The sequence below is a fragment of the Protopterus annectens genome, chromosome 9.part0, assembly GCF_019279795.1.
Source record: "Protopterus annectens isolate FY-2018-M chromosome 9.part0, PAN1.0, whole genome shotgun sequence".
Classification (NCBI taxonomy): Eukaryota; Metazoa; Chordata; order Ceratodontiformes; family Protopteridae; genus Protopterus; species Protopterus annectens.
The window spans coordinates 616,471,299-616,486,397 of NC_056743.1; the positions used below are offsets into that span (position 1 = coordinate 616,471,299).

General features: G+C 38.6%; 1 protein-coding gene across 1 annotated transcript in view; it reads left to right on the forward strand.

The window, feature by feature from the left end:
- LOC122811368 (olfactomedin-like protein 2A) overlaps nt 1–15,099 on the forward strand; it is a 352,794-nt gene that overhangs the window by 187,842 nt on the left and 149,853 nt on the right. The window contains exon 6 of the mRNA XM_044083166.1: nt 2,176–2,331. Within this exon, the coding sequence (XP_043939101.1) occupies nt 2,176–2,331 (156 nt within the window). The remainder of the gene's footprint in view (nt 1–2,175; nt 2,332–15,099) is intronic.

The window sequence follows — 15,099 nt, forward strand, 5'->3', positions numbered from 1 at the left end:
AGAAGAACTCACAATCTGCTCACCCGTGGTAAAAGAAGCCAAGAATGGGCAGCCAGCTCTCTGTCAACCACCTCCCTCTCTAGCCTGTTTTCTGTCAAGGTTCTTCTAGTTGCACTGTCTACCCAGCATGACAAAAACAATCACTGCTTTCCTTTTTAGAAGACTGAAGCAAATTATTCATTCAGTACCTCTGCTTTGCCCAGTTTTCTGAGATTGCCCTCCTATTTTTGCCCAGCATTACCATTTGGACCCATACCTTCGTTCTTTCTGCTGTTTAACTAAAGAGACCTTGTTTCCCTTCTTTGGCTCCTTCTGTTAACTCATTTTAGTGACCTTTATTACAGTATTAGTATAATATAGCAAGTCAAACACTCTAGCAAGATTTACTGCTTAATTAACTCCCTCTGTTATGTGATACCTCAATAGTGTAGCTAGGGTGGAGCAGCTGCCTTGGGTGCAAAGTGTTACGAGATGCAATTGGCCATCCATCATCCCTTCCCCTTGTTAGTACAACACTGGCTTTTAAAATCTGGTACTGCATTTGAGGTCCAACCTGCACGCTGTAATGCTCTGTGGGGAGTCTAAAGTGCACAGCAAGTAGTTTACCACATTTTAAAAAGTATATTTATATATATATATATATGTATATATGTATATATATATATATATATATATATATATATATATATATATAATAGATATAGATATATATATATATATATATATATATATATATATATATTTTTTTTTTTTATTAAAACCTCAGTGCTATAGTGCTCCATGCAGGGTTTAAACTGTAGCAATTGTTTGCTACATTTGTAGTAAGTAGTTTGCTATAAAAATATTTTTTTTAAAACTACAATCCGAGCGCTGTAGCACTCTTGGCTGGCAGTGTATAAACTGCAGCAACTGTTGACTACACTTGTAGCAAGCAGTTTGCTACAGTTAAAAGAAGAAAAGATTTTTTTTAACCAAAGTGTGAGGAAGGAGGGGTACAAAATCGGAACCCGAATGGCTAGGACAGGAGGGGGTATGTGTCGTGCGTTTGGCCACCTGGTTGGTATGCCAGTAGAAGGAATGGAATTTTTTTTTTGCTGTTTACTTGAAGAGCTTGTGGGGAGATAGACTGATCACTGTTGTACTGTCTGCAGGAATCATCCTGCAAGTTTTGCAGAGTCCTTTTTCCTCTTCTCTTCCCTTAAAGAACTGAGGCGGTGTGGTGCTTGTTCTTGTGACTGGCACTTAGCACTGGCTGAGCCAGTTACACTTCTGTGCTACCTATTTGTATCCATCTGAGGACAGCGTGAAGGCAGATTTTCTGCCACTACTACCACCACTCTTCTAGGTAAAGCACACATTCAAAGAAAGACAGAGATCTTTTGAGGCACAATCCTATCTTTCATTGATGATTCAGATGGCCAGAGTTAATTATTTCATCTACAGTGGCCAAGCAAATTCAGAAGATTTTATTGGCTACTGATCCATAAACGCAATAATATCATTCCACAGCAAGAAAAAAAGCATTATTAAAATGAGGACTGAACCACTGGATAATCCAATAACTTTAGGGTACTACATTTTATTGTGTAACAATATTGTTCTTGACTGTGGCTCAAACATGTTTTTTTGCCTAATACTTAGGGGAACTTCAGCAGTTCTTTTCCTGGTCAGAATCAGCACCATGATTAAAAATTAACTAAGAAAACATGCCATTTTCAAATGTAGGTTAACTGCTATATTGTTGTTCATCTCATAGCTATAGTTTGTGACAGTTCTCTGTAGAAATTCACATAGTGTGTATAACTGAATCTCACTGTGTGCTGTTTATACATTTACTAGCTTTTGCTTTTTTTTTTCTGTTTATCTATTTTTATACATCTAGCCAAGTTGTGGCTTTCAATCAGTCCACCTACCAAGATAACATATGAATAAGTAAAAACTAAATAACATCTATGCAGTGACACATCACTGCTTAAAAATCAGTCTGTAATGGAGTCAAGTAAGTGAGCTCTTACAGTACTGAGAACCAACTATGACATAAAGAAAGGGGGGGGGGTCCCACAGAACAGTAGTTAGTAGACCTATGTGGTCTTACTTTAGAGACATGAGCTGAGAATAAAAGTTTATGTGGAAATTATTGTATTGGTAAATTAATTCTCTCCTCTGTATTTTCAGCAGGCAGCTCTAGCAACAAGGAATCAGAAAAACCTGACAGAGCAAGCAGTATACCAGTTACAGACTTGGAGGATGGACAAACGAACAATGGCAGTCCAACCCAGATCAGGCCAGCTATTTCAGAAGAGCAGAGCTCAAGTGAGCACTCTAACAGAGGTAATTTACAGAGGATATAACAATATTCCAGTCAGAAATGGATGGAGCTCCAACTAGAATGAGGCTGGGAGTTTGATAAAAGAAAATGAACAAGATGGGTAGGTGAATGCTCTAGGTAGGCCTTGCTCAATATATGGTTTGATGTGACCATTTTTACTTAACTTTGCAAAAATTCTGTATAAGGTATGAAAACAGAAATCTGTGTACTAAAAAAAGGATACATTTACAGTTACAGTATACTGCAAAAGTTCAATATTTGCATGTGACCACACCTTTATTTAATATAGTCATTGGCTGACTGAGTGGTAAATTGATTACTCATACGTGTTCATTAAGTTATTCACTGACAATTTCAGTTTGACGTTTAAAGCTAGATTTCTAAATGGTAGGCATTTAACCACCTTTCTGGCATGCAAGATATGCACCCATTTGTACCACATGTAATCCTAGACATAACCTAATTAGTAGCTAAAAGGCCAGTCAGTAGAGAGACAGGACTGCAGAGTGAAAAGATGCTTACTTCTTTTGTAGCCAAGGATATGGTTCTTCATACTGAATTTCTACCAACTTTCCAAACATATGCATGGAACACAAGTAGGCATCCAGGTCAGATCATGCAAAGAAGAAAAGACGTAACCACCTCCAATGATTATCACTGAACACTCAAAGTCCATAAGAACAATTTGCAAGAAACTCTTTGGAGTAGTCTGGGCAATCAGACATCCCCTCTCATTACCTGATAGTAGGTTTAAACAAATGTGCCAGAGACTTGTCTCTTCTGTAGAAAGATTGTACCCATGTAAAAATGGGTTATTATGGAGAGGGTTTATACAGCAAACTAAAGAGGAAATTAATGGCTCATTGATCAGTAGTTGGTAGAAACTGTCCAGCCATCTTGAAGGTTAAGGTGTCTGACCCCCAACTCATACAGAATGACAGTATTTTCTGTATTTGTTTTTGTTTTATAGAGACATCATAAAAACTAAAACTAAAACGTAAACTGTTCCATTAGATTATTTAATTAGCATATTACACTATGGCTATTTTTTTTTTTTTTTGCTTCAGAAGCAACTGTCATGTGTTTTAGATTATACTAATTATACCTGTTTCAGATTTGTAAGAATGACATTTGGTCTCGATAAATCTGCAAAAGTGACATTTGTAACATGAAAACTAAAACACTGGAAAATACCATTCTGGAAGAAGACTGAAACTGTCCATCCATCCACCCATCCATTCATTTTCTAGATTTATCATTCTTATGTGGGTTGTGGTGTAGCAATATGAGGAAAGTAGACCATGCTCCATGTTTACAGCAACAGTTTCCAGCTCATCCAGTGAGATCCCCACACATTCCTAAAAATACAGTCCCTCTAAGATGTCCTGGATCTGCCCTGCAGCCTCCTTCCAGAGGACCATACCTGCACAAATCCTCTTGGAGATGCCCTTGGCATCCTCACTATGCACCCAAACCATCTCAAGTGACTCCTCACAACTTGGAAGAACAGTGGCTGTACTTCAAGATCCTAATGGATTGCCAAAGTCTTTATTCTGTCACAGAGGGTGAGGAATAGCTGTCCTGCAAAGGACTGTTATCCCTTCTGGCTGTATCTGTGATCACATCCTTTCACTAACTACCCAGATCTCATGATTATAGGTGAGATGAGAAAACAAACTGACCAGTAATTTGACAATGTTGTCCTATGGCTCTCACTTCTGGCTTTACTACCAAAGTCCAGTATAATACCTGCAGCAGTGCTACCAGTATACCAATCTGCTGGTCAATCAAGCCCCATCTATCTTCATTTGTGAGCAAGCCCCAAAATACTTAAACTCTTCTCCTTGAAGTAGCAGTTCCTCCTTACCTACAGGGTTAGGCGTCTATTTTCCTGGTGTCTAGTGGTTCCCCCCACACCCAATCCTTGTACTACAAGTGTGTTTACTAGCTGAACATAGCGTTTTGGCTGTGTTCACTACCACAAAGTGGTTGGGACAGCTGTGCTGATCTACACGGCTGAGTTATTTCTTATTCAGCATGAAGATGCCTTCCTGGAGGTGGCTTCTGGGAGACAGCACATAGCTAATTATCATATGCATCTACCCTAGACTGCATTCAGCATGGCCGTGGAGCCAACCCTTCAAGGTACTGCACTTCTTCATGCTAGAGAACTATGCAACACCATGAGAAGGTCATTTCTGAATATAAATGGGTTACCATGATGTGTATATGAAGGTGTACACACCTCTGAATACAAATGGGTTACCACAACAAATGTATCAAGGTGTACACATCGCAGTACTTTTATGAATTTCCCCCTGAATCAATGCTACTTTCATAAATGTGAAGAATGCTCTGTTTTTGGAGTGGGATCTGTTCCTGATGTTCATTAGAAAAAAAATCTAAATAACTGGAGAACTGAAACAGGAGAAACCATATGTAATTATACCTGAATTAAAAGTTATGTGAAAAAAAGTGTATTTTATACAAATTGTTTGCAGTATTATTTTAAATTTACCTTTACCAAATTACTATGCTCATCCTGCAGTTATGTACATTTTCTGCACAGAACTGAGAACATGCTTTTCTTAGTGTAGTTTCAGTCTTTGTAAAAAAGAGAAATTCATAACTTACATTTCAAGTTATTGATTCTATGAAGCAAATTGCATAGGACAGTCTTTAAAAATGCCACAGACAAAAGAATTTTCATGCAAGTGGTTAATGAGAGGTAGATACATTTGGTTCTGTTAAAGGTGCACCTTTCATTGTTACTATCACCTTTCATTGTTACTGTCAGGATGAATGCTAAAAGCTGTGAATTATCATGCACCAACTCCTTTTTATCTGGGATTTTGTTGTTGTTTATTATTTGTTTCTTTATTTACTTATGTATTCATTTTTGGCAAGTGTTCATTTTTATCTGTTGCTTAAGAGAGGTAAGACACATTCCATACAAAATTAGGTTTTACTGGATCATTAATCAAAGTCTTTTCAATCCTGTCTGGAACCCTGCAAAAGCACTTGGACTGTATCTGTCACTGTTTGCTGGGCATTGCTTCACCAAAGCCTTATCGGCAAAGCCATGGTAAATTAGCGCCTTCTGCCTAGCATTGTGGATCATAGGGGGATTTCATGAATTATAAGAAAATAATTTGGCTTTGTCAAAGGGATGACATGCCAGATCTTTGTCTTTTGACTTTTAGACAGTTTGGCTTTGTCATTGACTTTTTGAAACACTTGTCAAAATTGATGAGGAAAAGAAAAGGCTGGGCCACACCTCGAACCTGGCTAAGGGCCTTCGATACAATACCCCACCGGGTATCATTGAAAACATACATCATTAAATGTTAACCAATACATCTGAGTGACAGAGGTTGCATAAAACTGAGTGACAGAACCCACAGGGTCACGCACCTGGTCAGCCTGTCACAGACCAGCAGACTCAGCCAGTGGCCACTCTTGGGCCTCATCTACGGCCTCTTGTTTTTCAGTACACAGGAACACTAAGTACAACAAGGAACATAGATGACTAATGTTGCCAAGATAGGCAGAAAACACGCAACAGGCAGAAATAACATTTGACACCACTCACACACACAGAAATCAGAAACTGATTCAGAAACGGTGCGATAAGGTATGCCATGCCAGAATAAATGCACCAAAAACTTGGCCAAAACAAGCAAACAACCTCAACTAAAGGCAGCAATCCAGCTAAGTCAGGCAAGGGTGGCAATCCACTGGACTATCAGGAGGAGGGGGACCTCATTCGACACCCATGTAGCTAACTGTCATTAGAGTAGGTAGAAGTTCTACATTGCCCACCACCTTGCCCATCTATATTATTATCGATCTCATCTAGATTCTCCCTGTCATCAGTCTCCTTTACTCATCTCCATCATACCAATGATGACAGAAACAATCTAGGAATGTATCTGACCCGACATGACAGAGCTGCAGAGACACACTCACCCAAAGTTCAAAAAGGAATAAAGGTCAAAAAATCTGTCCCAAAGTTCACTGAAGAAACTCCTCCAGCTCTATTCAATCTCTATTCAGTCGCACTTTGCTTGACATACAAGGTGTACATACATAACCAACATTCAAAGCAGATGCTGACTCTAAAAAAAGAAATCAAAATCCATCAGAGCCACCAGAGTAGGGAACCTGAAATCTTAAAGGGCTATTAATGCCTGGCGGGATAGGGATAGATTCATCACCACCAAAGACTCTCCTATGCTGTGGAACAAAAACATGGCACAGGCAGAGCACCTCTGGTTGTGTTCAAGAGAAATTTTGACCAATGGATGGGAGAGATATAGATATAGTCCCAGAATTACCTCAGGTGTCACTGCTCGACAGAGGCAAATAAATAATGGGTATAGTTCCCATAAGGTAAAGGGTAAGGTGAAAAACAAACAATAGGCTAGGCTTATAAATGCCTCGGGCATAGGCCTAGTATATGAACCTATGAACCTATGTATTATCTGTAGTTTGTGAGAGGTCCCAATTGCAGTTTCTTCAGATTCACTACTTGGTTTTCTGAGCTGTATTACATGACAAGCCCTGTTCCCACCAAGGAAAGGTAGTGCCTCCTCTAGGGAAATCAGCCTGTCAGCTGTTGCAAATAATCCATAGTGGTATTCCTGGTCTCAGGCTGCAGGGGCCCATATCTGGTCCTTTACAGTGGCAGAAAGCTGGAGCCAATGTATCTCCTCCCTCTAGACAAGAGAAATGTAACTAGTGAAATTGATGCATTAGCCATACATGCATTCTCTTTTCAGCCTTTCTCAAAGGCCGATGTTAGCTATGCTTGATAACTCAGGCTGTGCTTTCTGCTGCCATACTCCATGCAAGGAACCCTAAAATTTGTTGTCAAACTATAGAAAAAGCCTGAAAAGGATATCTGCTATTGCACACTTTAGTGTAATGACAGGTTCATTCCTGAATCCATGACTGTACACTGGTGGTACAACACACACTTATTTTTTTTATCTGGCAGCACAAAGGATTAAGGCTATGAACTGTGAATAAGCTGTTTCCTGTAGCCCAAAGTTTGATTCCCTCAGCCCCCATTTTGCTACTGTGTGATTCTGACCACATCATTTAACTAGATAGTGCTGTGGAGCAGCCTGAATTTGGGACTGGGTTTTTCAGTGATCTGCTCGACCTCATGCCTATGAACCTATGAGGATGCCAGATCATGGGCAAAAAGCAAGGGGTACTAAAGCTTAGAAGGGCACAGTATAAAAAAGTATGCCTACACAAGGAATAGGGAACATTTAAAATTACCTGGCAGCAACAGACCTGCAGTACATTTTCTCCCAAATTTCTACCTTTTCAGACTGCAGTAAGTTACTCAGAGACACAATCACGTGCACGTGCACACACACACACACACACACACACACACACACACACACACACACACACACACACACACCATGAGAAAAATAATACTAAATAAAAGTTTGAATTCATCTGAACTGATCTTCTGTCCATTTTTTCTCATAAGAAATACCTTAGCAAGAAAAGAAAGGATCTAGTTACAGCCTCATGCATACCCAAACACATACAAATAATTGGGTTTTTTTTGCAATTTTAGTGGAAACTTAGGAATAAGTTTTGTCCTGAAATCTGAGGACATTTACCATTTTTCCAAGAGGACTTAACTGCCTTAACTAGGGACAGGTGGATACCCCCTGTGAGTGTTACTTGTCAAAAATTTGGCTGAATTGTGTTGCTGTTTGAATTTTAGTAAACTTTTCTATGACGGCACAACCCGTTTAGTATTCTTATTGTTAAGTTTTTTTGTATATGACTCTTTGTGTGAAAGGGCAAATAACAGATACTGGAACAAATAAACCTCACAACATCAAGGTTATTATGTGTGCATTTTTTAAGTACAATAAGGGTACTCTTTGTACTACAAAGTATTTGTTAATCATATGACAAAATTGAAAAGGAAGATTGTTAGTACAGAATGTTATCAATAAACAGCAAAGTGATCTCCCAGCCACATGACATAGTAAACATACTTGCAGAAAAATATTGTGCAAATGTCACAATAAGCAAAGATATGTTTCAAAGTACTATAGACACTAATGAATATAATTATTCTGTAAATCAAGACATGACAGCTACAGATGCAAATAAAACTACAAATTCTAGTTCCATGGCATTAAACAATGTACCCAGTGGTTTCCTATACAGAATCAAGGAAAATCTATCCAGATTCCTACATAACTACGTTAAACTGAGCTATCTGCCTAGACTATGAAAGTGCCAGTATAAAAAGGAGATGATATTAAACCCAAACAGTTTTAGATCCAGAAATCTAACTATGTTTTTTTTTTTTTTTTTTTTTTTTTTTAAATAAAATCTTGTATTGAACCATAATGCAGCTTATCCAAAATAACATAGGGGACCTACTTCTGCTGCATATGAATAGGATGTGTCTGCAAAGGGGAAATCTTCCTTTCTGAATTGTGTGACATTTTTAAAAAAGGATACAGCAGCACTTGATGAAAGACTGACAATGCATGCTGGTTAAGTGAACCTTGTTAAGGCATTCTACAACATCTCCCATAAGAAAACTACAAACAAATTAATGGCATTAAATGTTAGACTATATGTAATTCAACAGATAAAACTCTAACACAGCAAATGATGCAGCAGGTCAGGATGGGGGTATTACCTGACAATCTTGATAAGAGTTACAAATGCTGACCAATAGTGGTTTGTACTGGGATCATTTATTTTTAGATGATTTTTTTTCAGATACGAAAGTCTGACATGACTTTTGATAAAAATGTGGGTGATTGTAAAATAAATAACATAATTACTTCAGTAAAGCATGCCGAAGTTTTCCAGGACATTGCTTTCATGTCAGTAAATACAGCAACAAGAGACTTGACATTAAAAAAATTTAAAAACATAAAACATAAATTATGATTATATGGTGAAATCATAAAAAGGCATAACTTTTAAATATATGAGGACATACATTAGTAGTCATCATTTTAAACTTTGACCAGTTTATATCTATAAAATAAAATCAGAAAGGCATGCATTATAGTCTGTCTAATTCTAAAGGATGTGACTTGTCATTCTAGAAAAAAAAATATTTTCTCACCTGTATGCATTACTAATCTGACCCGTTACTGAATACAAGGTCACACTCTGAATTTTTTTGAACAAGCCACATGTAATAACTTCAAGAATTAACATTTTTGACTAGAAATGTCATAAGAATGTAATATCTGTACTATTCAGACAGGTTCATGACATTCCTTACACATAGGTTGCTTAGAGGTGACCTCTGCCTGGTCCTTAGGGAGACCTGAAAGTCTTTGTTGGAAGCACTGGTGGAGTTAACACAAACTCTGAGAACTCATTCCTAAAAATAAATATCACTAATGAAAAGAAGCCTGACAGACACATTCTACAATATCTTCTAAGAACATGGAAGCATTCACTTAATAATCAGATCATCAAGACAATAATTAACTTCTTTCTAAAAAAAATCATAATTACCGATGTTCATATAAGAACCTGAAAATATTAACATGCTGTTATGGCATTCGAGCACTGTGAGGGCTATTAAAACTTAAGCTTCAGAATTGAATCTATGAATAGTAAAATAAGCCATAACCTTTATAACCTTTTCTTCTAATGTATACAGGTTCACTCATTATAGAAACTAGAGTGACAGCCATTAAAAAATCCAAACATCTGAAAGTAATGATTCGTTAACAATTTGTGTGGCTTTTTGGTGACAACCTATAAAATAGAAGTGCAGTAGGGAATGCAATTACAATACAAAATATCATGGTCGCTCTTAAGTGTACTTCTAAGCAATGTCACGGGAAGGGTACAGAATATTCATTTCAAAACTGGTTTTACAGGGCAACTGTGCCAAGCTTAGGATCAAATGCAGTCTGTTTGTCCAAAGAGTAATGTTTAATAAAAGCCTTGGCAGCTTTCCATAGGGCAGCCTAATAATTATCTGCCAACTGTATTTCCCCAGTGGAAGCAGCAAGGAGACTGTTAGGCATCTCCTTACCTGTGTTACCATAACAGAACGTGATGCAGGACAATAACCACCTGGCAACAGTTCTGTTAGTCAGGGGTGTCGCCAGAATTTGTGAAACTGTACACCAGATGTACAATTTAGTTAACCAGGGATTCAGACAAAAAAGATATTTAATAAATGTATAACAATACAATAAAACTACAGCAAACATGAAAGGGATATTTTAAATTTAAAATGTACAGTGGTGTATGCCTAGCTACACCCTTGTTATTAGTTGCTGAGTGAGGAGGCCCATAGAGTAAGGTCAAAAATAGTTGAGAGCTATTCCTACTCATTATTATTATGATCCAGTAAAGCACTCCATTTGTATCTAGTGTTTAAAGTTTCTTTCCTCATCTTGTCAGTACTTAATATTAATAAAATATAGACAGTGCAATGGACTAATTTAGGTAAAAACATCACGGACCTCTTCTACGGACCACCATGTTCTGGTAACAGAACACATAAGGTGGCTCTATCAATAAAGCCTGTAACACTTTTGTGAAGATAACTGTAGCTTCAGATATAAATTCTAACATATCCCAGTTTGGAAGCAGGAACAGTGTCTCCTTGGATAGTAGAAGGTAAATACAAATACTGAAAAATCTGTTAAACAGAAAAGAGGCTGAGGTAAATGATAGTGGTCTAAGATTATTGCATGCCTGAACGCTTAAGTTGTCAAATAGGACAGTGGAAATACTGTAATATTTGGCAACATGGTACTTTACTGGTTGTACTAGATTTTAAAGCAGTTCCATATATAAGCCTTATCAGTACTGGATGATAGTTTGTAGGGGGTTCACATTACACACAGACCTAGTTTATCAAATTCCTAAGACATGTGCCCGAATTATTAAAGAGTAATGTTATCAGAATCAGAGTCCACCTTATGTCACAGTCTACAACAAAAAAAGTTTTTCTGGACTAGTCTGACAGACTAAAGACAGCAGTTTAGCATGAACAGAAGGGTCTACCCACTGCTGCCACAAATCAACTGTTCTCTGAATTCAGTGGCATGATAGTCACACTATGGCTATCTCTCCAGTCTCTCTTTGAACATTTTGAATGAAATGTAAAATTAGAGGTGGGGTTGCAAGTCATGCAATAATGCAAATGTGGGAATGAGTGTACCCACTTCTTTACATGTTCACCCACTGTGGGCACGCTTTCACTCCCTGCATCTTGTAGGGTCTGCTTATATCCATGCCCTCTTTCTCCTTTAGAACAGGTTACAGTTATCTGAAAACACTTCCCCCTCCTCTGAGAAAATACCACTGGCATCAGCCACTTGACCATTTCCTATCCAAGCCTTGTTTTTGAGGCTTTGCCTGTTACTTGAGCCTAAGTCCCTGACAGCAGCCAGGCAACAAAAATCTAGCTCACAAACAAATTTAACATAATAGTTCTCAATTAGCACTTACTGATAAAGCCTGAAGTTTTGCTTTGATTACGACTGCTCTAAATCACTGTGATTAACAGCACATCATCTAGGAAACCAGTTCATTGTCACTGAAATTGCTGTGATGATGCTCTTGACTGATGACAAATATCACTAGTTAGGAAATAACCATGTAAGTAAAGACATGAAAAACAAATGTCTGAGGTTTTTTGCACTGCCTAATATGTACTTATAGCATCAATGTGCATTCATAATGCTAGATTTTTTTTTTTTGCCCTTATCCCCTCCTGACCTCAGTCCTTGGCCAGTCACCAGTCTGGTATGATCTACATAATCTGTTTGGGTAAGGGTTTCAGCAAGGCTGTGGGAATGCCCAGTGTTTTGGTGAACATAGGCAGGAACTGACAAAACGGACAATTATCTATTTATCAGATATGCAGCAGGTAGGGATGTTTTCCATTCTATACATTATTATTACAAGGTAAGTGCATACATAGTCTGCACTGTATATAAGTAAGTGATACACATACACACACACACACACACACACACACACACACACACACACACACACATGCATTCATACACACACACACACACACACACACACACACACACACACACACACACACACACACACACACACACACACACATTTGTACACAAAAACTCACTTCCACACTTAACTGTGCCAGAAGACACTGCTTAATCAAGAAGAACTTCTCTCGTAGCCATTCCATTGGCTTCTCGTTTTGACTAGATCTAGTTTCTACCTCGGCTATAGGATATTCTTGTCACATGAGCACCCATACTCTCCCCAAGGAAGAGGAACTCACCTTCAGCAACTCAGACCCCCCCACCTATTCCTCTGCTTCACAATCTGGTAACCAGTCCAACACAACACAACACAGCCAGGGCTAGAACCTCTGTACGACTGGAACAAAATGTTGTATTTTGCTGATTTTGCTGGTCTGTCAAGGCATTCTATCAGTTCCATGGCAACTTAAAAATTTTGTACAAACTAAGGTACATCCCAGAGTGCACATCTCACAGTACATACATGATGCTAACAGCACAAGTGGCCAATTGTACATACTGAAACTCACTGCATAGAGTAGCGCAAACCTCAGACACAGCACAGAGGTATGAATATGGTATCCTTGTATAAGGATGGGGGTGCTAGTTCTATGGTTCCTGTTAGAAACAGCATTATCCAACTGATTGTGTAAATGGTAGTCGCACATGGCAGGTCTTATGTAATACTGATTCGTGATAACCATTATTTGCCAGGCACAGATGAAAGTGAGGCTGAGGTACCTATTGGTGCCAAGCAGAATGAAAGGTGAGGCTGAGGCACCTTTAGCTCATTACAGCTGAGTGCTCCTCCAGCCATTTCTGCAGTAACCTCCTACTGTGCCTCTACATATCAAATATTGCTTGTTCATATTTATATTAATAATTCCAAAACCATGCTACATACAAGGTATCAAAATATTTTATCTTGAAGCATGCATGATGGGAAACACTATTGTATTGATATTTGACCTCTGTCAATGAATATTTGTTAGAACTGTAAGGTGATAACTTAATTTTTTGAAAGGCTCAAGCAACACCCACTGGAGTTAAAGATGCACACTCAAAACAGCTGTACTGGAGGGAGGGAGTTAGGTGCCAATCAGAATGAAAGGTGAGGCTGAGGCAACTTTAGGTGCCAAACAGAATGGAATGTGAGGATGAGGCATTTTCTGGAGCCAAGCAAAATGAAAGGTGAGACTGAGACACCTTCTGATGTCAAGTAGAATGGAAAGTAAGGTTGAGACATCTTCTGGAGCCAGGCAAAATATAATGTGAGGCTGAGGCACTTTCCAGTGCCAAACACAATGAAAGTTGAGGCTAAGGGTACATTCATGTGCCAAGTACAATGGAAGGAGAGGATTAGGTAGCTTCTGGTGTCAACCACAATGGAAGATAAAACTGAGGTAATTCTGGTGTCAAAGCAAATAGAGATCGAGACTGAGGTACCTTCTAATAACAATCATAATGCAAGCCAAGGTACCTTAAGGCATGTAACCTATATCAAGATAATGCATCCCAGTGTGCCTAAAACTAATTTTCATTGATGGATATTTCTATTACCTAGAAAGAATTTGCACTCACAGATGTTTTAGGGGTTATTATGTTCAAAAGCAAGCATCCTCTTCAAAGGAAAGAAGGCACTTCTCCATCCTTTACAAGCAACAGAGGACACACATGCTGTCACATCCACTGATCTTCCCTCTCTGAGTGCTGCCATCCTAGATGTTTCTATGTCATAAAGATAATGGGGACCTCACATGTGCAGGAGGGCATATCATTCTTTATATGCTACTATGACCCAAATTTAGAAGACCTCCAGGAAGCAGACATATGACTAGCTGATGGGGCCTTTTCTGCTAAGCTATCTGTTTCTCACTTGTTATACACAGTATACAGGAGAATCAGACTACTGAGTCTGCTAATCAGGGAGTCCTTATCCTATGCTGTGGGACAGGCAGGCAAACAGACAAACATACACACAGAACGTATTAATGACCTAACACTGCAGAGGTCTCCAATTAGTTTTATCTGGCTTCATACAGGACAAATTTTCCAAGTGCTGCTTCTAAGGGCTAATTTACATTTTGGGTAAATAATCCTGAAGTAGGTATATAATTTGGGAATGAACAGACAATTTTTTTAATGCAGGCATACAGCTGTCTGTTTTGAGCTTCTTCCATAAGCTGGCATGACCTCTGCTTATGGGCAGGTGAAGACAGAGTTCCCTGAGTGTGCTGTTACCTTGATGACCTTGTACATGTTCCAAAAGGTATAGCGTAAGCAAAGGTAAAACAGGAATTTCCTTCACATGGTTTAATGATCTTCTTGTCTGTGCAAAAGATCAGTAACAACAGGTTACCTCATACCCAGAACATTGTGGGGGGGGGGTATGGCATATGCACACCTTGGTATGGAAATAAAACATCTACAGAAGTGGAAATTAGATAGCAGTTAGCTGTAGTGAAGGTAATTACGAGGGTCTCTTTGGTCATCTATTCTTTTATTTATTTATTTAACCAGCATGACAACAACCTAATAGTGGTAGTTGATAAGGTATTAAAGATGGAATTACAGGTCCCCAGATTAAAGAGCAACAGGTGGAGCAGGAAGCATTTGAAGAACATTTTCAACATGATGATTCTCTGGAGTCTTCTGTAGGAGATGGATATGAAAGTCCAGTTAAAGCTGCACAGCGAGGGAAGGAGCAGGAAATAGTAGTAAGTC